The sequence below is a fragment of the Amblyraja radiata genome, chromosome 32, assembly GCF_010909765.2.
Source record: "Amblyraja radiata isolate CabotCenter1 chromosome 32, sAmbRad1.1.pri, whole genome shotgun sequence".
Classification (NCBI taxonomy): Eukaryota; Metazoa; Chordata; class Chondrichthyes; order Rajiformes; family Rajidae; genus Amblyraja; species Amblyraja radiata.
The window spans coordinates 26,747,733-26,772,634 of record NC_045987.1 but is presented as its reverse complement, the minus strand read 5'-3'; the positions used below and the strand labels follow the sequence as shown (position 1 = coordinate 26,772,634).

At 41.2% G+C, this 24,902-nt stretch overlaps 1 protein-coding gene across 4 annotated transcripts in view; it reads left to right on the top strand.

Moving 5' to 3' along the window:
• Positions 1-24,902, top strand: part of LOC116990966 (DAB2 interacting protein) — a 649,973-nt gene that overhangs the window by 304,547 nt on the left and 320,524 nt on the right. For all 4 annotated transcript variants that reach the window (XM_033049168.1, XM_033049169.1, XM_033049171.1 and 1 more), the window contains one exon: positions 15,563-15,666. In XM_033049168.1, the coding sequence (XP_032905059.1) occupies positions 15,563-15,666 (104 nt within the window). The remainder of the gene's footprint in view (positions 1-15,562; positions 15,667-24,902) is intronic.

Here is a 24,902-nt window from a genome sequence, read left to right as displayed (position 1 = left end):
TAGAGCAGGGGGTGAGTAGAGTAGAGCAGGGGGTGAGTAGAGCAGGGGGTGAGTAGAGTAGAGCAGGGGTGAGTAGAGCAGGGGGTGAGTAGAGCAGGGGGTGAGTAGAGCAGGGGGTGAGCACACAATCCTTATGTGCTCCTGTGCTGATGGTTATCAAGGACAAAGTGATGTTGTCAAATCATGTTGTGATCTGTGGATGAGGAAGTTGAGCTTGCATAGGGACATGCATAGAGACGTACAGAGACCCATTTCCCAAGAAGAGTCTCGACCCGAAACGTCACCCATTCCTTCTCTCCAGAGATGCTGCCTGTCCCACTAAGTTACTCCAGCTTTTTGTGCCTATCTTCACCCTGAATTAATAACAGTTTGGAGGGGATGATGGTGTTAAAAGCTGAGCTGTAGTTGATAAGCAACAGCCTGATGTATGTGTTCTTATTGTCCAAACGGTCCAGTGCAAAGAGGAGAGCCAGAGATGTCACATCCCCTGGTGATCTATTGTGGTAGTAGGCAAATTGCAGTGAATAGAAGTTGATATTTGTCATAACTGACCTCTCAAAGCACTCCATCAACATGGACATTCATACCATCGGTTGGTCGTCATTGATGCATGATACCTTGCTCTCCTTGTGAACCAATATTATTGATGCCCTTTTAAAGCAGGTGGGAATCTCGGTCCTTTGTAATGAGAGGTTGAAGGTGTCTGTAAAATTTCCAGCCAGTTGGTCTGTGCAGGTTTTATGAATGTGTCCAGGTATACCATCAGGGCCGGACGGTTTCTGAGCATTCACCCTCAAAGTATCTTCTGACATTGGCCTTGGTGACTGGGATTACAATGCCATCGAGAGCTATGGGGGCCAGAGAAGGCACATCAGCCACCTCCCTCTCACAGCCAGTATAAACACCTCGAGCTCACCCAGGAGTGATATCTCGCTGTCACTTGAGATATCATAGATGTTTATAAAACCTTTATATATTGTATTTTGATATATTTTAGCTTGCTTTGTATTTTGTTTGCTTGAAATTTCTGAGGTTGTGAGAAATAGTTCGAGCAGCCCACAGGTTGTCCACTTGTACAATCTCAAATAAATCGGTGGTGGTCTACGGCATCTTCCACGCTATCGTGTGCTGGGGTAGCAGGGCGAAGGCCACAGACGCCAACAGAATCAACAAGCTCATCAGGAAGGCTGGCTCCTTCCTGGGAGTGGAGTTGGATTTATTGGAGGGGAGGATGCTCCTCAAACTGCAGAACATCTTGGGCAATACAGGTCACCCCCTCCATGACACACTGGTCAACCTGAGGAGCACCTTCAGCACCAGACTGGTTCCACCGAGATGCAGCACAGAACGCCACAGAAGATCCTTTTTCCCTGTGGCTATCAAACCGTACAACTCCTCCCCCTTCTGTGGTAGGATAGACTCCCCTTCCTTTTGTGTCTGTGCTGTTACTGTCACTGACAGCCGGGAACAAAATATACACCATAGCAACATAGTCTTCTCATGTCATCATGTGTGCCTGTGCACTTCATTAGCAGCCACACTGATACTCGATTATTCAGTGTATGGTGTTAGCAGCACTAAACCCCCCTGGGCTAAATCGCGACCCTTCGGTGAGTTTGTGAGACATGATTAAATAAAGATGGATTGGGCTGAAACCATTTGTAAGGGGATATAGTTAGCTGCAGTGGAATGCAGAATATTAAACCTGTGGAGCAAGGGATACAGTGCCCTCCATAATGTTTGGGACAAAGACCCATCATTTATTTATTTGCCGCTGTATTCCACAATTTGAGATTTGTAATAGAAAAAAATCACATGTTAAAATGCACGTTGTCAGATTTTGTTAAAGGGTACTTGATAGAGGTCTTTAAAATGATGAGAGGGATAGACAGAGTTGACGTGGATAAGCTTTTTCCATTGAGAGTAGGGAAGATTCAAACAAGAGGACATTATTTGAGAATTAAGGGACAAAAGTTTAGGGGTAACATGAGGGGGAACTTCTTTACTCAGAGAGTGGTAGCTGTGTGGAATGAGCTTCCAGTGGAAGTGGTGGAGGCAGGTTCGATTTTATCATTTAAAAATAAATTGGATAGGTATATGGACAGGAAAGGAATGGAGAGTTATGGTCTGAGTGCAGGTAGATGGGACTAGGTGAGAGTAAGTGTTTGGCACGGACTAGAAGGGCCGTGATGGCCTGTTTCCGTGCTGTAATTGTAATATGGTATTTTTATACATTTTGGTTTCACCATGTAGAAATTACTGCTATGTTTATGCATAGCCCCCCATTTCAGGGCACCATAATGTTTGGGACAAATGGCTTCACAGGCATTTGTAATTGCCCAGGTGTGTTTAATGTAGTTATAAGAGAGCTTTCAGCACCTCAAGTCAAGTCAACTTTATTTGTCACATACACATACAAGATGTGCAGTGACCTAGACTTTCCTCCAGTCTTTCCATCACCTTTGGAAACTTTTATTGCTGTTTATCAACATGAGGACCAAAGCTGTGCCAATGAAAGTCAAAGAGGTCATTATGAGACTGAGAAAAAAGAATAAAGCTGTTAGAGACATCAGCCAAACCTTAGGCTTACAAAAAATCAACTGTTTGGAACATCATTAAGAAGAAAGAGAGCACTGATGAGCTTACAAATAGCAAAGGGACTGGCAGGCCAAGGAAGACATCCACAGCTGATGACAGAATTCTCTCTATAATAAAGAAAAATCACCAAACACCTGTCCGACAGATCAGAAACACTCTTCAGGAGTCAGGCGTGGATTTGTCAATGACCACTGTCCACAGAAGACTTCATGAACAGAAATACAGAGGCTACAATGGAAGGTGCAAACCACTGGTTAGCAGCATAAATAGGTTGGCCATTACAGTTTACCAAGAAGTACTTAAAAGAACAACCACAGTTCTGGAAAAAGGTCTTGTGGAGAGATGAGACGAAGATTAACTGATATCAGAGTAATAGCAAGAGCAAAGTATGGAGGAGAGAAGAACTGCCCAAGATCCAAAGCATACCACCTCATCTGTAAAACACAGTGGTGGGGGTGTTATGGCCTGGGCATGTATGGCTGCTGAAGGTACTGGCTCACTTATCTTCATTGATGATACAACTGCTGATGGTAGTAGCATAACAAATTCTGAAGTGTATAGACACATCCTATCTGCTCAAGTTCAAACAAATGCCTCAAAACCTATTGGCCGGCAGTTCATTCTACAGCAAGACAATGATCCCAAACATACCGTTAAAGCAACAAAGGAATTTTTCAAAGTAAAAACATGGTCAATTCTTGAGTGGCCAAGTCAATCGCCTGATCTGAACCCAATTGAGCGTGCCTGGAGAAAATTGAAGGGGACTAGCCCCCAAAACAAGTATAAGCTAAAGATGGCTGCAATACAGGCCTGGCAGATCATAACCAGAGAAGACACCCAGCAACTGGTGATGTCCATGAATCGCAGACTTCAAGCAGTCATTGCATGCAAAGGATATGCAACAAAATACTAAATATGACTACTTTCATTTACATGACATTTTTGGTGCCCTGAAATGGGGGAACTATGTATAAACATTGCTGTAATTTCTACATGATGAAACCAAAATGTATAAAAATGGCCTTTATTAAAATCTGACATTGTACACTTTCACCACATGTGATTTTTTCTATTTCAAATCTCAAATTGTGGAGTACAGAGGCAAATAAATAAATGATGGGTCGTTATCCCAAACATTATGGAGGGTACTGTATGACTGGTAAAGGAAAACTTGAAATATGATAGATAAAGCTAACATTTTCTCATAGCACCTACAAAAAAAAATCTTAAAATATTTGTTTCATAAAATCAGTTCCATTTGTCCACTGTACAAAGACGTTTATGTTCTTTATTAGTATCCTATAGACTTCTGCGGTCAGTAGTTGGGGGGAAAAACAGACAGTACCACAAAGTAAATTCATGTTTTCAGCTTCCATACTGAGTTAGCAATCCATGCTAAACAAAGGTTAGTTTCTTCCCCACAGATAAATTGGTGAAATTAAAAAAAAAGTTCTAATTCCTTCCTGCTTTGGATTAGCTTTCTTAAACGGCCTGGATGCAATTTGTTTGCACATTTGAGAATGGCAACTGTGTTAGCTGGGGCCTGCTTCGTAATATTCTCCATTGGAAGGTTGTGCCTCATATTCCAATCCAGAGGCATGAACATTATTAAAAAAAAATCTCTTCACAGAATCTTTCACAGGTACAGCACTAATTGCTCATCTTTGAACTGGATGCAAAAAATAATTTCACTGTACCGATGTAAATGTGACAATCATGATGTAGCTCTATAAGACTTCGGTCATGTCACATTTGGAGTATTACATGCAGTTCTGGTCGCCCCATTACAGGTTAGAATGTAGCCTTCGGAGAGGGTACAGAGGAGGTTTACCTGAATGCTGCCTGGATTAGAGGGCTGAAGCTGCAGGGAAAGGTCTGGTAAACATAGATTGTTTTCTCCATGGAACGTTGGTTGAGGAGAGACTTGATAGAGGTGTACAAAATTATGCATAGAAAAGCATAGATAGGGTAGACAGACAGGATATTTTTCCCCCAAGGTGGAAATATCTAACACTAGAGGGCATTGCTGTAAGGTCAGAGGGGGAAAGTTTTTAATGGAGATGTGCAGGGCACGTTTTTTTATACGGAGTTGTGGGGGTCTGGAACACACTGTCAGGGATGGTGGTGGAGTCACCTGTGTCTACCTATTACCTGCTATGCTTTGTCCTGCTTCTCTCCTCTCCCAGCTTTCTTTCCCAAGGAAAGTGCAAGAAATTAATAGAGGGCGATTCAAGATTCAAGAGAGTTTATTGTCATGTGTCCCAGATAGGACAATGAAATTCTTGCTTTGCTTCAGCACAACAGAATTATAGAAGGCATGAATACGGAACAGATCAGTGTGTCCATATACCATTGTATAAATATATACACACATGAATAAATAAAACAGATAAAGTGCAAATAAACAGATACTGGGCTATTAATGTTCAGAGTTTTGTTTGAGTTGAGTTCAATAGCCTGATGGCTGTGGGGAAGAAGTTGTTTCTGAACCAGGACGTTGCAGTCTTCAGGCTCCTGTACCTTCTACCTGAAGGTAGAGGGGAGATGAGTGTGTGGCCAGGATGGTGTGGGTCCTTGATGATGCTGCCAGCCTTTTTGAGGCAGCGACTGCGATAGATCCCCTCGATGGTAGGGAGGTCAGGGCCGATGATGGACTGGGCAGTGTTTACTACTTTTTGTAGTATTTATCGCTCCTGGGTGCTCAAGTTGCCGAACCAAGCCACGATGCAACCGGTCAGCATGCTCTCTACTGTGCACCTGTAGAAGTTAGAGAGAGTCCTCCTTGACAACCCGATTCTCCGTCGGTATGTCAAGGATATGGATCATGTACAGGCAGATGGTATCAGTTTAGCTTGACATCATGTTCGGCACAAACATTATGGGCCAAAGTTTCTATTCTATGTTTTGTGACTGAAGAGAAGGACAGGAAATATAAGCAACAGAAACTAGATGCAGAGTAAATAAAAATTGTTTATGTAAAAGCACACAGCATTTGTAATCAGATAAATACGACTTGAATGGTAACATCCAAGGCAGAAAGGTGAGGTAACTTTGTTCATCAAGAATTATGAGAAAACTGGCAAGAACTTTGGATAAATAAAAAGGAAGAGGATAATTAAGGCAAGTGTGGGACTTGGGAAATGAATGACAGGAAAAGACTGGAAATTAATGACAGAAAGCAAGTAAATGGCAGATAGGTTAAATTACAAAACGTTGGAGTAACTCAGCGGGACAGGTTAAATCAATACTTCGCATGCGTCTTCACAATGAAGGGCACTGCATATATTCCAAAGATATTTGATAGTTGAAAATAGCATGAAAGAAATTATAATAATCCATATCACAAAGGACAAGGTTTTGGAAAAGGCCAGAAGACTAAAAGCAGGCAAGGACCTGCAGGCCTGCACGCGGTATCTGAAAGGAAGCACCTGCAGAGGGAGTGGAGCCATAGCTGGAAGTGTTTCAAAAATCAACAAGCTCAAGGAGGGTCCGAGAAGGGAGGAGGACAAGTAGATTGTGAAGGCCATGTTAGCTTAACAGCTGATTCTGGAGACTGCAATCCAGGAAGAAGTGGCTAGTCACACAAAGAATCTAAGGCAATCAAACCAAGTTAATGTGGTTTTTGATGAAATGGAAACCAAGCTCAACAAATTAATTACATACTTTGAGGAAGTAGCAAGCAGAGTAGATTGATGAGAACCTGTAGGTTTAGTGTATTTGAATTTCCAGAGGGATATGACAAAGTGTCATACAAAATGCTGAGAAGTGTGTTAGAAAGGAGTGAAGATTTATTTACACATAGAAGACAAAATCCAAATAAATGGGTCTTCTTCAGGCTGGATGTGTGCAACTAGTGAACGTCCTTGGATTGATTATTTACCATTCATGCTAACAATACTCTCAAGAGGGCCAGGTTTCCAATTTTGCCTGTGACACTAAAACGGGTGGGAGGGCAGGTTGCAGTGTGATATTTAGATATAGCAAAAGATATAGATAGTTGAGTGATTGGGAGTTTAAGGTAGGAAAGTGGGAGGGCATGCACTTTCATAAGAGTATTCTGAAGGCAGACTATCTAAACGATCTGGATGAGCAAATTACAAATTAATCTGTGTGTTCTTGTGCACCAACTGAAAAACATTATCAGATGTATAGCAAGGGGTTAACAAAGTAAATGGCATACTGACCTTTATTGTAAGAGGGTTGGAGTTGAGAAATGGAGATGTACTGTTACAATAGTAGGAATACATATGAAAAACTATGTGCATTTTTGGTCCTCTTTGTAAGTAAGAATATAGTTGTATTGGAGGCAGTCCAAAAGAGATTCTCTAGGATGAGGGGACTGTTCCATTACATGTCCTAAATAAATTATGTAATTATTCTTTGGAGTTTAGAAAAATAAGGAGTGATCTTATCAGAGCACACAAGACCCGATGGGGACATGACAAGATAGATGTCAAGATGTTTCCACCGGTGGGAGAATCTTGAACGAGAAGAAATAGTTAAAAGGTCAGGGCGCTGTTAGTTAAAACTTGTGGGGAGGTGCTTCTTCTCACAGAGGATGGATGATGAATCCCTGGAGTCTCTCTCTGTGAGATTTGCAGGTTAGATCTTTGGAGGTCTTTAAAGAGTTTGTAGATACATTTTACAAAGACCAGGTTATGGATGGTTGAAGAGCACTGGCACAAAAGAGGAGATGAGACGTGGGACAGTTCAATCATATCATATTAAATGGTAGGGCGTCTATGGGGCTGAGCCTGCTATGTACATTTTCTGGAAGGTTTGGGCATGGTAACTAAAGAAGACCAAAATGAGATGAAGGTAAACTCTAGGGTAAGGTGGCATTTTCAATAACAATGGATAATCCCCATTCATTTTCTCTGACCATCTTTTATCTGGTATTTTAATACCGATTTTGCACAAAAAAATTGAAAATATCTGGTTATTGGATGAGCACAAGCAAATCACTTAAAACTACTGCATGAGTGATTACTTGAGATGAAAGTGAGGTTGCGTACCTGAATATTAAGAGCATGTAAGCAGCTATACTTTCCTTTAAATAGGACCATTCTAAGCTTAAGGCATCTGATAACATTTTGTCAAAACTATACTACAGCTCTTTCACCATATGTTAGATTTGATTTGCATTAAAAATTCTCAGCTATGACATTTATAAAACATATTGTGCTGCTTAAAATTTGATGTCCTCTTTAATAAACTAAAATGGAGAGTATCAACAATCATCAGCGTTTAAAATGTTGCTTAATGTGTATATTGGCTTATATATGGCGGATGTGCAGGAGTGGGCGCCATTTGTGTATGGCAGCCTGCCTGCAGTCCGTCTTTCCACCCTTTTTAGTGTCTAAAACTTTTTTTTGGAGGTCTAATCTTTTTATGTGGGTGGTGGTGGGGGGGAAGGGGGAAACTGTATTAATCCCAGTCCTACCTGGTCGGAGATGCGGTTTTCCTCCGAATCGCATCTTCGTCCTCTCCGTGCGGCCTACCATCGAACTGGAGCGGCGTTTCCTGCCGGGACCACAGCTTCGGCGGCGGCACAGCGCTGGGACACCAACACGGAGCGGGCGATGCCTTACCGGGTCGCCGTGCGGTAAGCTCCGGAGTGCGGTGACCGCCGACTCCAACAGCTGTGGCTGCGGAGCCTGGGTCCGAGATCGCCAGAGTCAGAGCTCCAACTGGCGCGGCCTGAGGACTTTGGGTGCCGCAGTCTCCGGGGAGGGAGCGGCCGCTTCAGACATTCCAAGCCGCTGAGGAGTGTTCACCCGACGCCGGAGCTTCCCGGCAAGAGGGCCTGAAAACATCGGACTGGCTGAGGAGGCCACAAATAGGCCCCGACCTCGGGTGGACTATGAGGAGGAGGAGAACTGGACTTTTTGGTGCCTTCCCTCACAGCGGATTCTGCTGTGGGGGGACGTTTCATGTTGAATTCTATAGTGTACTGTCTTTTTTTCTTTTTTCTTTTATATGGATGTATGGAAATCTAATTTTTCTGTAAAGCACTTTAGCTTCAATGTGATTTGATTTAAAAGTGCTATATAAATAAAAATTACTTACGAGAGAATTAAGGTAGGGAATACACACTAACAATACTCTTGTCTGATCATCTGTGAATATAAATATATTTATATTAGACTATAAAGTGTGCAGGTAGACACAGTCTGAAGAAAGGTTCCGACCCAAAACGTCACCTATTCCGATTTTCCAGAGATGCTGCCTGACCCGCTGAGTTACTCCCTTATACCAAAGATGGGTTTTGTGTTCATCTTTGGTAAAAACCAGCATCTGCAATTCCTTCCTACATATAAAGTGTTCAGGTTCTGTGTAGAGAAACGAAGCACGCAGGTCACAGTGCACTGAATAGATGGGCAATTTGTAATCCTACATATCAGGATGACTTTTCATGGTGGTAGTAGAGGCTAGTTGTTGCACATATTCAGGTTGAAATGCGTTAAGTTTGGATAAATAATTTTGTTTGTGCAGTATTAAATATTTCACAGAACGAATAAATGTACAAGAAAATTCATTGGTTATTTTGACAATTTATTTTGAAATAATGTCAGAATGGACTAATTATACCAAACAACAGCAAGTGGAGTCTACATATTTCTGATTCTCAAATTGAAGTAAATGAGACTGTCACAATGTGTAACAAAATTAGAAAAAGCTGATTCTACTTCAGTTTATAAAACAATAACAGCCCATCAACATGTAAACAATGTTTAGCACGTACAGATTTAATCTTCATTCCATATTCACTCATTCAGAATAAGTTACTTTATAAAATAATGAAACTCATTAGATACATGAACTCTTGCAGAAGTGCTATTGACAGCTATTTTAGAGAGATTATATTTGGAGTCACTGAGTCCTACATCACAGAAGCTGGCGATTTGACCTACCATCACAGCTCTGACTATTAAGCACTAATTTCATTTTATTCTCCACATGTTCCCATCAAGTCGCCCAGATTGTATAATTAATCATCATTCGACGGATAATTTACAAGTCAATTAACCCACATATCTGCCAGATATGAGAGAAAACAGCAGCTCCCAGGAAAAAACCAACCCACATGTTGAAAGAGAACGTGCAAACTCCTCATGCAGCACAGGAGTCCAGAACTGAACCAGGTTGCTGGAGATTTCAGGCAGCAGCTCAACTGGTTGTGCATGGTGCGGTCCTTGATCTTATTGTAGCAAGGACTTGTTTCTTGTGAATTTCTAATCTTGTGTTATAATCAATAAGATTACAGCATAGTGCTGATTTTTGAAATCATACTGATTATATATCACATTCTATTTACTTTCAAATCATCCTTTTATTCATCCCAGTCCATAATTGCACAAAGTAAAGGTGTCTCACCTTTGGAGTATTCCCTCCTGAAATAAAATCATTTCAATTTTACTGTGATTCCATGATCATACGTTACCTTAAATTAATGTAAAGCTATTTTATAACTTCTGGAATTCAGCTTTCTGCAACCTTGGACTAAAATCCTTCAAACCCAAATTAAGTGTTAGTGTGCAGGCTGTTGGTGAGTAACTGATGTAAATGTATATTTAAAAATCCCCCCTTCAGGATGCAATAAACATCTTCTGCTCCTCCAAATACAAAACTCTGTATTTGAGATATTTTCCAATCTCAAGCGCTGCTAGACTAGCGTATTCTCAGAGCAAGGTTGCTTGCTGAACCCAAATTTACCCGCAGCTCTTTCTGCTCATAGATTGGTTTCTAATTGGCATCAGAAAAGTCAGAATTTCAATTTGAGACGTGAGAATACAATTCAGGAACCAAAGTAGGGAGCTCAGAAAAGCCCTTACCAGCAAAAGATGGATTTCTGGAAACATGAATATTCAGCAGCAAAAGTTAATTTAGATGGCTGCTGTGCTGAAAACAAGTCTTTTGGAATTTAATGGCTGAGTACATCATCTTGAAGAAAAAAAAATCTCCCACAGCATTGCTGATAACAAGAACAGCCGTTTATTGAAGAGTGCCTCGATGTGCTGAAGCTGCAAGAGATTGCACATTGGCTCTCCAGTTCTCCTCCACAGACAGCTGTGCGGAGGTGTCCAAATGTATGTCAGAAGTTCCCACCAGGGAGAGAGCGAAAAACTGAAGGGGGAATTGTTCAACATTCAGCCTGTGTGTTTCATGATATCTAAATTCATCACTGTATTGGGTCAAGGTCATTCACTTTCTTGGCTCAAGATGTTCTATGAAAGAGAATTTTAAAAACGCATGGGAGAAAATCCCTTTATTAAACATCAAGAAGAAATGGCACGGTGGGAACTTGGGAATAATTTACTTCTGTTGCTGCAAAGTTTGGAGTGAATGGGGAACAAAGAAAAGAAAAATGTGTTTTATACAGATATTGCCTTTAAATTAGTAACAACTAAGGCTATTAAATTCAAAAATAATATGTAACACTGTCCAAGGAAATAATCTTCAAATGCGATATTAAACCTACAAACTGTCTACGCTTGAAGCTTGATGCTGACGTCTCATGGTACTTTGAAATGAATAATGCAATTTCTGCCCACCATGGTGGTCAACATTTACATTTTAGCCACCGTTGATAAAGTAGATTAACTGGTCTTTAATTCCGTTCTATGTATGGAACCTTGTTGGACCGAAGTCGGTCATTTCTATCCATCATTAGCATTCACAGATGTAAGACATTGCCTCAAAAGCACTGCAAATATTCTGAGTTTTAGAAAGGAGCTATATTAAATAAGTTCTTAATGCAGCCATATATTTATTTTTGCTGAGGAGCACGTACTGTCCCTGGAATCTTTACTGAGATTCAACTTTCCATTATTGAGATTGGTTTGTCTGGTAGAGAGTAGATTGATAAATAACAAGGAGTAAGATATGTAAGAATCATATATGCCATCATTTTTATCTTGGCTTTTTGAATGCCCTTTCTATTATAACTTAATAAGTTCATACGTTATAGGAGCAGAGTTAAGCCATTCGGCCCATCAAGTCTACTCCACCAATTAATCATGGCTGATCTATCTTTCCGTCTCAACCCCATTCTCCTGCCTGCTCCCTATAACCCCTGATACCTGTAATCAAGAATCTGTCAATCTCCGCCGTAAAAATATCAATTGACTTGGCCCCCACAGCCTTCCGTGGCAATGAATTCCACATTATGACTAACAAAATTCCTCCTCATCTCCTTTTTAAAGGTACGCCCTTTAAGTCTGAGGCTATATTCTAGACTATACCACCAATTGAAACATCGTTATTGATCTACCATCAGTAATGTATACATTTTGCACTATGATTGTAACCTTATCCTTTTCATAAATATTTCATGCCTTATTTTATAGCAGTCCATTGCTTTATATGTGTTGAACCAATGTGTGTGAATGGTTATTTCTCAAGTGGGATAAATAGCATTCCAGATTTGATTCAGGGACCTTACAGCAAATGATATTCTTTATATGCTAACGGGAGTTCATCTTTAGTTATTTCCTGTTTCATTTTTTCACATACCCTTGTTATTACAGACCTCTTTATAGCAGATTTTGGTTGCAGTGGACGGAGTGTCCCCACAGTAAGCAGGGTGCTAGTTACACTGCATGAGGTCATTGAAACTGACAAGCATTGGCTTTGATCGACATGTGCAATGATGATGGACACAAAGTGTTGGAGTAACTCAATGGGTGAGGCAGCATCTCTTAAGAGCATGGATAAGGTCATGTTTCGGGTCGAGACCCATAGCTGGATAACGCTACACGCCCGAGCGCCACGAGGCCAAGATTCTAGGCCCAGTGCAGACCGAGAGACTGAAGAGGGGTCTTGACCCGAAACATCACCTATCGATGTCCTCCAGAGATGTTGCCTGACCTGCTGAGTCACTCCCGCACTTTTTGTGTATTAACTAGCATTTGCAGTAATTTGTTTCTACTGCTTGTGCATTAATACTCTATTAGTCAATAATCCCTTACTTGGTTATAGTAGACAATCGGCAATAACAGACACCGTTTTCCCCCAATGGTCTGTTATAAGGGTTTCCTGCAAATTTTTATTCTCTCGATTAGTGCACTCTGACCTGCTAGGCACACCCTAAAGGACCTGTCTCACTTACGTGTCCTTGGCACGCAAATTACGCGATCTCGTGGTCGCGTTGAGCCGAGACAGTCGAGCGAAGGTCGAGCGAGATTACATGCGCACGTCATTTGAAGATGGACACAAAGCTGGAGTAACTCAGCGGGACCGGCAGCATCTCTGGAGAGAAGGAATGGGTGATGTTTCATATCGAGACTCTTCTTCTGTTGAAAAGAAGTCTTGACCCAAAACGTCACCCATTGCTTCTCTCCAGAGATGCTGCTGGTCCCCCTGAGATACTCCTGCATTTTGTGTCTACCTTCAATTTTCTTGGCCCCGCTCTGGGAGTAGAAGTGGGGCGGATCTGGACCGCAGCGGCCGTGAGCCCCAGGCCGAGTTCGGCGATCGTTTGCCTGCTTCTGCTGCTGTTGAAGGTGAGACGTTGCCCGTACGCCTCAAGCGACCATGAGGTCGCATAATTTGCGAGCCAAGGACGCGTAAGTGGGACAGGCCCTTAAGGCCCTAACTGTTGCACATGTTTACACCCCTGTGTTATACAGTAAACCCTCATTAGAACAAACCAGAGTGGGGAATGATGTCCGTTATTGCCGATTGTCCACTATAACCAAGTAAGGGATTATCATTGTATGTAATTAAAACAAAGAACTGAAGATGATGGTTAATACACAAAAGGACACAGAGGTGGAGTAACCTAGTGCCAGGCAGCATCTCTGGAGACCATGAATAGGTGGCATCGGGACCCTTCTTCATACTGATTCAGTCTGCTGAGTTACTCCAGCAGTTTATATCGTTTAACCTTAAAACTAGGCGCAGATGCCGCTGGTCTGCACCAGCGAGCTCTTCTTCACTGGTTGACGTGGCTGTTGCTATGGATCACGTTGTTGCCCCGACTGGACGCGCTTTCTTCAAGCCGCTGTGACCAACAGGATACACTTGATCACCATTGGGCTCCCTCCCTTCTTACCCAGAAGTTGGTGATACCTTCCAAAGTGGACTATGTGGGCGACCACAAGCTAGGACTTTATTCCTTGGACTGCAGGAGGCTGAGGATTGATCTCATCGATGTATATAAAATCATGAGGGTAATAAATAGGGTGAATGTGTATAGTCTTTGTCACAGGGTGGGAGAATCAAGAAAACAGGGCATAGGTTTAACTGAGATGAAAGATTTAATTTAATGGAAACCTGAGGGGCAACTTTTTCTCTCAGAGAAAGGTTGGTCCATGGAAAGCGTTGCGAGATGAAGAAGTTGAGGCAAGTACAATAACAATATTTAAAAGGCACATGGACAGGTACATGGATAGGAATGGTTTTAGAGGATATGGGCCAAATTTGGATAAATTAACTAGGTTATGTGGGACATTTTGATTGGCATGGAAGAGTTGGACCAAAGGGACTGTATCCGTGCTGTATGACTCTAAATATTTCCTCTCATTAAAAAGATGCTCTCTAGCTTTAGACTCCCTACCTATGGAAAAAGTCTGTGACTATCCAACAATTAACATCTAAAAAGTAATCTCACCCTGCTCTCCTCCCCACCCAACCTCCTGTGCTCTGGTGAAATCAAGCCCAACCTATCCAATCTCTTCTTACAATTAAAGCCCTTCATTCCAGGCAACATCCTGGTGTATCTCATCTGCACTCTTCCTGACGTAACCACATACTTTATATACTGTGGTGACAACAAGTGTGCACGGTATTCCAAATATGGCCGAAATAATGTCTTGTACTGCTGCAATATGATGTCTAAACTCTTAAACTCAATACCTGTGCCGATGACCAGATGACTGCTAACTTAACTCCACACTAACTCTGGCTTCCCTTTGTCTTATCCATTGCCTTCCGTCACTTAAAACTAATTTGTTTTTGCTATTTCTCAATTTTGATAAAGGGTGTTTGACATGAAAAGTTATGTCTGTTTTTCTATCCACAGAATTTGCCTGACCTGTTGCGTGTTTTTAACGGTTTCTGACTGCTCCATTTTATTTATTTTTTAAGTTCATCGGCCATCGGAGCAGAAGTAGGCCATCAGCCCCATTGAGTCTACTCCACCGTACAATCATGGCTGAACTTCATTCACTTTGATGTGAACTATTTTGGGATGTTTGGGTTGCTTTCATAGTGTCATTTAAATACATGTTTTTTTACATTGTTATGTGTCAGGTTGTGTGAAAGAAAGTAGATATGTGGCAAGAAATTGAGAAAAAAAGTTGCTTATTCTTCCTAGTTTGCTACCATTTAGTTTTTTACTCACCAGAGTGGCAACTCAATATTGTTTCACATGCAAAATGTGTTGGAAGGAACTGCAGATGCTGGTTTAAACAAAAAGCTGGAGTAACTCAGCGGGCATCTCAGGAGAGAAGGAATGGGTGACGTTTCGGGTCGATACCCTTCTTCAGACTCGGTCTCGACCCAAAATGTCACCCATTCCTTCTCTCCAGAGATGCTGCATGTCCCACTGAGTTACTCCAGCTTTTTGTGTCCATCTATTGTTTCACAGGCTGTCTGCACCTTGTACCCATTCATTGTGTGTTCACTAAGGTGGTAAATGTGGGCAGGAATGCAGACCTGAATCTGCTGTGGTCTTCAGATTGAGGGAATTTAGATTTTTTTTAACATTCCAGGGAATTATGGCAATTTACAGGACCAATGAAACCATTCTAAGTGACTGCATGAATAATGAATTGAAACTAGATCAGTTAACATTGTACCACAACATGCCCAATAACACATAGCAAATCTAAATATAATATAACAATCTATTTATTATAGGTCAAGCCATAATGTTTTAAAATAGCAATGTGGGTCATTAAAAGAAATATTGTATTTGGGAACATTTATTAAGTTAGATTTATCAATATTCTGTTGGCAGATTCGCCAGTGGAAAGGTCTAGCCGGAGACGCAGCATGCCTGGGACTGCTCCGGAGGAAAACCCTCCCACAGAGTTACCCACGCCTACGCCCTTTCGAGTGACGGTAAGTGCATTTATTAACAAGATTAATGCTCTTTCAGTTTGTGTTGGTGGTAGTTCATTTAATTTGCTCCATCTGTCATATGCCATTTTACCTCCTAAACTGCCATCCTGCTTGTATCTGCTGACAATATTGTTTGGGACAATGAAGGCAGATACTACCATGTCCCCAAGCAGTTGGCAAGTTAAGGTTGTGGCAGGTGGCAGTGAAGGAAACAGTCAGTGTCAAGGAAGCAGATCTCATCTAAACCTGCAAGATTCTGAAAAGGCTTGACAGGCTAATTTGCAGGAGGAAGTTTCTGTTGGCAGAAGTGTCTAGGGCCATGGGTCATAAAATAATTGGAAGGCCATTTAGGACTGAGTTGAGGAGAACTTTCATTAAAGTGTGTGGAAGACATTTGGAGTTCTCTGCCATGGATGTCTGTGAAGGTTCAAATGTTGTTCATTCAACACAAATTGATTGATTTCTGGACAATAAGGGAATTGGGGGCTTTGGGTATAGTACTGGAAAATATCCGAGGGAGGAGAACAGACCTGACCTCAAGGAATGGTGCAGCAGGTTCAAATAGTTGGATGTTCTGTTCTCATGAGGCCTCTATATTTCTATCAGTATCTCATAAATTCCACAAATAAAGTTAAAGTTAAAAATAAAGTTAAAGTAATGTTCTGGCATCTGAAAACTTGAAATAAAATGTTGACATAATTCGCTCTTCTAATGCTCATTAAGATATCTTCCCCATGGTATGAATCGGGGTCGGATTTAGATGAAGAGAGGCCCTAGGCTATTCCACTTGTGAGGCCCCTCCCAATCCCCCACCCCCACGACGAGAGGAAGATGGAAGAGTCCACCAGATTGGCACCGATGTGCAGCCGAGTGTGGCCAATGAGATAAGGGCTGGAAAGCTGCGCTTTTTATTTATTGCCAGTGCTAGTGTCGAGTTATCGGCTTAAAACACTATTATTCTGAAATGGAGGGCAAGGAAAATTACTGAAGTGTTGTTCAGAGACGACAGTGCGTTGTGACAGCATATGTAAGAAAGGCCTATGACAGTGTCAAAAATATTATCCACCAGGCCCATACAAAGCTTTTCAAAAAGGGGGGTGGCATGGCAGGATTACAAAAAATGTATGTGAAATAAATGCACGCAGCGCATTTCACAAGGGCGAAGCTCAAAGACCCTTGCGGCCAGGGTCCAGGGAAATTTTTTCCCCCAAAACTTCCAGCGGGCCGGAAACAGAATTTCGGGTAATTTCGTCTGGGGAAAAAACACCTTGGCCTTAGGCCCCCTAGATTTTGAGGCCCTAGGCTTCAGCCTATGAAGCCTATGCGTAAATCTGGCCCTGATATGAATATTGATGAAGGCAGAGCAGTAGTGGTTTTATGTGCAGATCTTAATGATATGGCATTTGGCAAGGTCCTGCAGGTAGGTTAGTACCAAAGGTAAAGGTACATGTGATCCAAGACGAGGTGGCTAATTGAATCTAAAATTGACCTGGTAATAGGAGGCAGAGAACAGTGGTGGAAGGATATCTTTCTGATTGGAAATCTGTGACCAGTGATGTACTGCAGGAACTGTGGCCTTTGGAGACACAGGGAACTGCAGATGCTGTTTTACAAAATACGACAAAGTATTTAAGTAACTCAGCGAGTCAAGCTGCAACTCTGGAGAATATGGAAAGTTGACGTTTCAGATTGGGACCCTTCTTCAGACATTTCAGATTCATGTTCTCCAGAGATGCTGGTGACCTGAGTTACTCCAGTCTTTGTGTCTTTTGCAGTGACCTTTGTTGCTTTATATACAGCAACAATTCTGATATTAACATGGAGGGTATGATTAGTAAGTTTGTGGAGAACATTTTTTTTTTTTGTCTAACTGTAGTCTTGTAGGTCTGTGTCCAAGATGGCTGCCGTGAAGAGAGAGTGGACGCTGGCACGATTTGGTTGCCGCTGCTCTCTCTTCACACTGTGTTTTTGATTTTCTGTTTTTGGATTGAATTCTGTTTTTAATTTGTGTCATTGTGATGTCTTTAATTACTTGTTTTACTCCGATTATATGTTTTTATTCCGATTACTATGTAAGGTGTCCTTGAGATTTTGTATGAAAGGCGCCCATTAAATATAAAATTTATTATTATTATAACATGGAAGGTGGTAATGTTGTGGATAGCGAGGTAGGTTGTCTAAGCAGTCTATAGATCAGGTAGAAAGTTTTGTGGCGATTTGAGAGGTGGAGTTTATTCCCGCAAAGTGTGAGGTAGTGCATTGTGGGTCATAGGACAAATGTAATAAATGGTAGGCCTCTTAAGGATTGTCAATGAACAGAGGGACCTTGGAGTTCAAGTCCATAATTTATGAAAATAGCAACATTGGTAAAAGTGGAAAATGGCTTCATAGGTCAGGGCACAGAATATAACATAAGTTATGTTGCAACTTTACAAAACACCGGTTAGACTGCACTTGGAATACTGTGTGTAGATCTGATCGCCACTTTATAGGAAGCATATACTGTAGTTATTGCTGGGAAGAATGCACAAGATTGACCAGGATAGTGCTGGGATTGAAGAGCTTTAGTTGCAGGGGGAGATTGGATAGGCTGGACTTGTTTACCCTCAAAGGGTTGACCTGATAAAAGTTAACTAAACTATATGAGCCATAAACAGGTTGGTGGTCAAAATATTTTTTCATGGTTGGTCATTTTATTTGGCAGTTTTGCAGAATATCTCAAATTAGTTTGCAAGTGTGGTTCTGAACTTCCGGTATCCTGTCATGTTACATCTCTATCACACTCCCATTTTGACCTCTGACACTGTTGCACAAAACGAGGTGTAAGCCCAAGCAGCACCTTCCCTCTTGATTCAATGGTAGCAATACTGAATTCAACTATTTCACGTTTAAGTTTATGATTGTCACATGTGCTGAGATACTGTGAAAAGCTTTGTTTTGCATGCTATCCAAGAGAGATACCAGACAATCTGTTCAAACTCAAGTACAATAGATAGAGCAAAGGGGAAGATGCAGAGTGCAGAATATAGTTCTCAGCATTGTAGAGCAACCGTTCTATATACAGTGGCTTGCAAAAGTTTTCATACCCCTTGAACTTTTCCACATTTTGTCACGTTACAACCACAACCACAAACGTAAATGTATTTTAATGAGATTTTATGTGATAGACCAACACATAATTGAGAAGTGGAAGGAAAATGATACATGGTTTTCAAATTTCTTTACAAATAAAAAACTGAAAAGTGTGGCGTGCAAAAGCCCCCCTGAGTCAATACTTTGTAGAACCACCTTTCGCTGCAATTACAGCTGCAAGTCTTTTGGGGTATGTCTCTACCAGCTTTGCACATCTAGAGACTGAAATTTTTGCCCATTCTTCTTTGCAAAATAGCTCAAACTCAGTCAGATTGGATGGAGAGCGTCTGTGAACAGCAATTTTCAAGTCTTGCCAGAGATTCTCAATTGGATTTAGGTCTGGACTTTGACTGGGCCATTCTAACACATGAATATGCTTTGATCTAAACCATTCCATTGTAGCTCTGGCAGTATGTTTAGGGTCGTTGTCCTGCTGGAAGGTGAACCTCCACCCCAGTCTCAAGTCTTTTGCAGACTCTAACAGGTTTTCTTCCAAGATTGCCCTGTATTTGGCTCCATCCATCTTCCCATCAACTCTGACCAGCTTCCCTGTCCCTGCTGAAGAAAAGCATCCCCACAGCATGATGCTGCCACCACCATGTTTCACAGTGGGGATGGTTCTCCACAAACTTACTAATCATACCCTCCATGTTAATATCTGAATTGTTGCTGTATATAAAGCAACAAAGGTCAGTGTTAGTTTTCCGCCACACATAACGTTTTGCATTTAGGCCAAAAACTTCAATTTTGGTCTCATCTGACCAGATCACCTTCCTCCACATGTTTGCTGTGTCCCCCACATGGCTTATGGCAAACTGCAAACGGGACTTCTTATGGCTTTTTTTCAACAATGGCTTTCTTCTTGCCACTCTTCCATAAAGGCCCGATTTGTGGAGTGCACGACTAATAGTTGTCCTGTGGACAGATTCACCCACCTGAGCTGTGGATCTCTGCAGCTCCTCCAGAGTTACCATGGGCCTCTTGGCTGTTTCTCTGATCAATGCTCTCCTTGCCTGGCCTGTCAGTTTAGGTGGACGGCCATGTCTTGGTAGGTTTGCAGTTGTGCCATACTCTTTCCATTTTCGGATGATGGATTGAACAGTGCTCCGTGAGATGTTCAAAGCTTGGGATATTTTTTTATAACCTAACCCTGCTTTAAACTTCTCCACAACTTTATCCCTGACCTGTCTGGTGTGTTCCTTGGGCTTCATGATGCTGTTTGTTCACTAATGTTCTCTAACAAACCTCTGAGGCCTTCACAGAACAGCTGTATTTATACTGATATTAGATTACGCACAAGTGGACTCTACTAATTAGGTGACTTCTGAAGGCAATTGGTTGCACTGGATTTTATTTAGGGGTATCAGAGTAAAGGGGGCTGAACACTTTTGCACGCCACACTTTTCAGTTTTTTATTTGTAAAAAAATTTGAAAACCATGTATCATTTTCCTTCCACTTCACAATTATGCGCCACTTTGTGTTGGTCTATCACATAAAATCCCAATAAAATACATTTACGTTTGTGGTTGTAACGTGACAAAATGTGGAAAAGTTCAAGGGGTATGAATACTTTTGCAAGCCACTGTATGAAGTCCAATGGCCACAGTGCTGAGATTTGAACTTCAAGACTGCAACTGGCCAGCTAAATGAGTGTGAGCCGTTACTGGGAACTGGCAGGGGCTGTTTGCATTAACAGACACGGATCACATGTTCTGTCTCGTTACTTCTTCCTGGAGATGATAAGAACTGATATCCCTAGTCTCCCGTGTTTAGCTGTACACCTCTTCCATTAAGTTTGTTACTTTAGATAAATCTCCGGGTTGATCAGGCTCTGCAGTGAATCAAGGGCAGCAACTTCATTTACCTACAACTGGTGATGACAAGAGGCGGTTTGTCAGCACCTTGAGTCGGTATTACCAGCCTCCAGCTATGGCCCATACTCACTGTACCAGTCGGAGTGCAGCTCAGAATTGAATGGATACCTCACTCGCCCCAGCCCCAGTCATCACAGGTAGACTAGACACAGAGCCAAAGAGTACTCTTTGTTACGAATGTGCTGGCAGACAGTAGGGATTAGACCAAGTTTCCAGCAGCACGCAGCCCCAGTGGACCTCTCTTTTAAACTGTGGGATTACGTAGCTGAGAATGTTTGGTGTGGAGGATCAAGAATATTCCAACAAGTGAGTGCTCAACAGGCTATAACGTTACAGGTTAATAGTCGGAGAAACTCAGCGGGTGAGGCAGCATCTATGGAGCGGAAATAGGCGACGTTCCGGGTCGAAACCCTTCTTCAGACACATTGAAGAAAGGTTTCGACCTGAAACATTGCCTATTTCCTTCTCTCTATAGATAGATGCTGCCTCACCAGCTGAGTTTCTCCAGCATTTTTGTCTACCTTCAATTTTCCAGCATCTGCAGTTCCTTTTTAAACATACCGGTTGATAGTCATTGGGTTGCTCAAACATAGAGGAAGGCTGATTATCTTCCATATGTTAGGGTACTGTTTGATTCACCTCTATCTCAGCGCTGTGACTACACCACATCCCCCTAGCCCTCACACGCAGCTTCTTTTTTAATGAGAAATGGACAAATCTACCCGTGATCAAATGATCATCAGTTTTCTCCCTCCATTGATGCTAATGACATGTCGGGTATATCTAGCATTTTCTTTCATTTCAGAAATCCAGCAAAGGTAGGCATGATTCCAACATTATTTTTCTTTCTACTTCCACTATTTTACATCTCCATTTACATCAGCTATGATTACCAAGCCTCCATCGCCCTCTTTCATCACTAGCATCACTTTGTCTTTCATCTTTTTTTCTGCTTCCATTACCACCCATCCATTCCCTGCATATCCATACGCTTGTCTAAATGACTCTTAAATGCCACTCTTAACTGCTTCCAATATCACCCAAGTAATTTGCGTTCCAGGCACCCACCACTCTTATATAAGAAAACGTGCCTTGCAGATCTCTTTTAAACTTTCCCCTCATACCTTCAAGCCAAGTCCTCTTCTTCTTCTTCTTCCGTGTGGCGTGCACAGCCTAAAGTTGTTGGTCAACTTGGTCTATTTGATCTTCCGTTTGTGCATGTGGAGTTGATTGCATTAGTCGAAACAGGGCGGACAACGTGAAGGTTGCAATCTTTCACCCCAAGCCAAGTCCTCGAGTATGTGACATTCCCACCTTGGGATAAAGATTCTAACAGTTTTTTTAAAGTTTTTTTTAGTTTTTTTAAAGGTTCAAAGGTTGATTTATTGTCACATACACATAGATGTAGTGAAATTCTTTTTGCCAATGCAGCACATTAAAAAGGAATACAAACATAACAATAATAAATAGCTTTAACATAAAAAACATCCCCCCACAATGGTTCCCATTATGGGGGAAGGCACAAAGTCCAGTCCCATCCCCAATGTCCACCCATAGTCGGGCCTATTGAGGTTCTCTGCATTTCATGATTTTATAAACTTCATTTGGTCTCCAGCTTATCATACACATACCTCTCGCCTTGCCTCTCGCCCCACACTCAGCAACTCAGCATGTTTGAATTCTCATCTTTCCAAGTTCTGAATACTGATCGTTTCTCCACAGATGCTACTTGGTCTACACAATATTTTTCATATTTTCTATTTTTATTCAGTTTTAATTTTGCAATTAACATGTTTTATTCATAGAAACATAGAACATAGAAATTAGGTGCCATTCGGCCCTTCGAGCCTGCACCGCCATTCAATATGATCATGGCTGATCATCCAACTCAGTATCCCGTACCTGCCTTCTCTCCATACCCTCTGATCCCCTTAGCCACAAGGGCCACATCTAACTCCCTCTTAAATATAGCCAATTCCTTCCCAAAACATTTTGTTTAGAAGGCAAAATTAAAAAAATGGAAATTACTTTGCATTTTAAACATATTCTGCGAGTAGTTTTCATTCGAAAACAAATTTCACATCTCCTTTCAGCTTCACAAAATTAGAAGTCTAATTTGAAATAAATAAAAGTCAACTATAAATACCATGATAAGTGTGTTGTGCTTACATGATGGTAATTTAATTCCAATGTAAAGATAAATCAATGGAGTGTTTTATATTTTGTAAGAATCAAAAGTAAAAGTCCATTAAAATTCAATTAAACAATAATGTTGTAATTAAAATAATCATCATCAAAGTTATCAGCAAATGGGGAATCCTGACATTCCTATTTTGTCCGGGCTTTATTGAGTTTGCGAGGTCTCTTTTAAAAAAGGACTACAGTTTATTTCAATGCCGAGAACAAATAGCTGAAACAATGTCAATGAAGACTCATCTTTATTTACACCGTGCTCTGCTACAGAATGGGCTTTACTTCTGCCTTCCTCAGCATTCTCTGCATAACACATCGATGCATAAATGTTAGAAGCAAAATGTTAACTTTCCCAAATGCTTTACTTGATGACCTTGCTGCCAATCATTCCTGTGGGGATTAATCTCATCAGAATTTTTACCCATTTTCTTTCGCTCTTCACTATTGCTTTTTGCACTTCATTTCATCCACTGTCAATAAGGTTCCTTCCACTCTTATTGTAGGTGACTGCACTATTATAATTTCTTTGAATCGTGGCTCAGAGGTAATAATGCCATGCCACTATTCCCACACTCCAATCCCATTCAACCTTCTAACTCTGAAATCACCTTCAGATGGATCTTGGGGTCCACTGTGGACCTGTTGCTGAGTAAACAGAACTGCAGTAGGTGAATTGCACTGCATCAAGGCTGGCTGGGAGGCTGGAGTTGAAGTGCTCCATCCAAGTGCCAAGTGCACCAAATACGGCCAAACCAATGATTTATAAAGCTGCAACATGACTTCCTCACTCTTATATTCAATGTCCCGAACAATGAAGGTGAGCTTACCATATGCCTTCTTTAGCACTGTAGCTTCTTGTGTTGCCCCTTTCAGGGAGCTGTAGACTTTGATCCCTCTGTATATCAATGCTGTGAAGGGTCTTGCCATTAACTGTATACATTCCGTCTTACATTTGACCTCCCAGAATGCAGCACCTCACACTTGATTGGATTGAACCCCATCTACCATTTCCCCAACATATCTATAAATACGTGAAAAAAGCCAGATGTCCTCGTGCAACCGAGTTCATAGATTAGTTAGTTGTTTGTAGTGTTCAAGTAGGTATGTTGCAAAGCCTACCTGAAGCGTCGCTGAAAATCTGTCGCTGCGGGTGTGCGCTGATTTTGGCGCCGTTTAGAGGGATGGGTTTAAAACGCGATTTTCTCTAGGCTGTTCCAATCGAAGATGTTCAGCCTTGTAAAATATTAACGAAAAATCGCTGAAAGACCCCGTCGCAAAAGCTATTATTAGTTTTAAAGGCCTTGAATAATAGTTATAGTAGTTTAAAAATCAATCTCTAAACCCGCGACCACCAGCAACCGCAGGGTCTCATAAAGCAGACAACTGAAGGAAGGCTGTATATTTTTACATTAAAAGGGCTTCTAAAGATCCCTTTATTCAAAGTTTAATATTGAGAGTAGCTCATTTTGGGCCCATTATATCCCGCAGTATTTTTCTGGGCATTTGGGGCACTAATCTACCACAATGTGAACGTTCTAAACCAGCGCGTTCCACAGGGACCCACTGGAAAGCTGATTTAAATGGGCATTTATTTACAGCAATTGAACACTAAATTCCTTCCATTTGGTCTATAAATTAATGTAAATGAGATTTAAAATCATGTTTTATTGTGAATTATTTGTGAATATTATTTGGACATTTAGGCTATTTAAAAATGTTAATCATTTATTAAGAAATGGATAGATGTTTAGATCTAGTAATTGAAGTCTGAAATTAGCTACAATTAGGTAACTAACTAATTATATGCTTTAATTTCAGGTCATCCAAGTAAGATTATTTTATATTTGTTTCAGAATGCTTCAATCTATGATAACTGAAAATTTCATTCAGTTCTCTTAATTTTTAAGAAAGTTATGGGCTTTTGACTGTCCACGATCACAGCTTTCTTGTTATGTCCATAGAAAATCAATAGGGAACAAGATGCTCATTTCCGAGTATGAAAATGGCCATAACTTTTTAAATACTTGAGATATGAA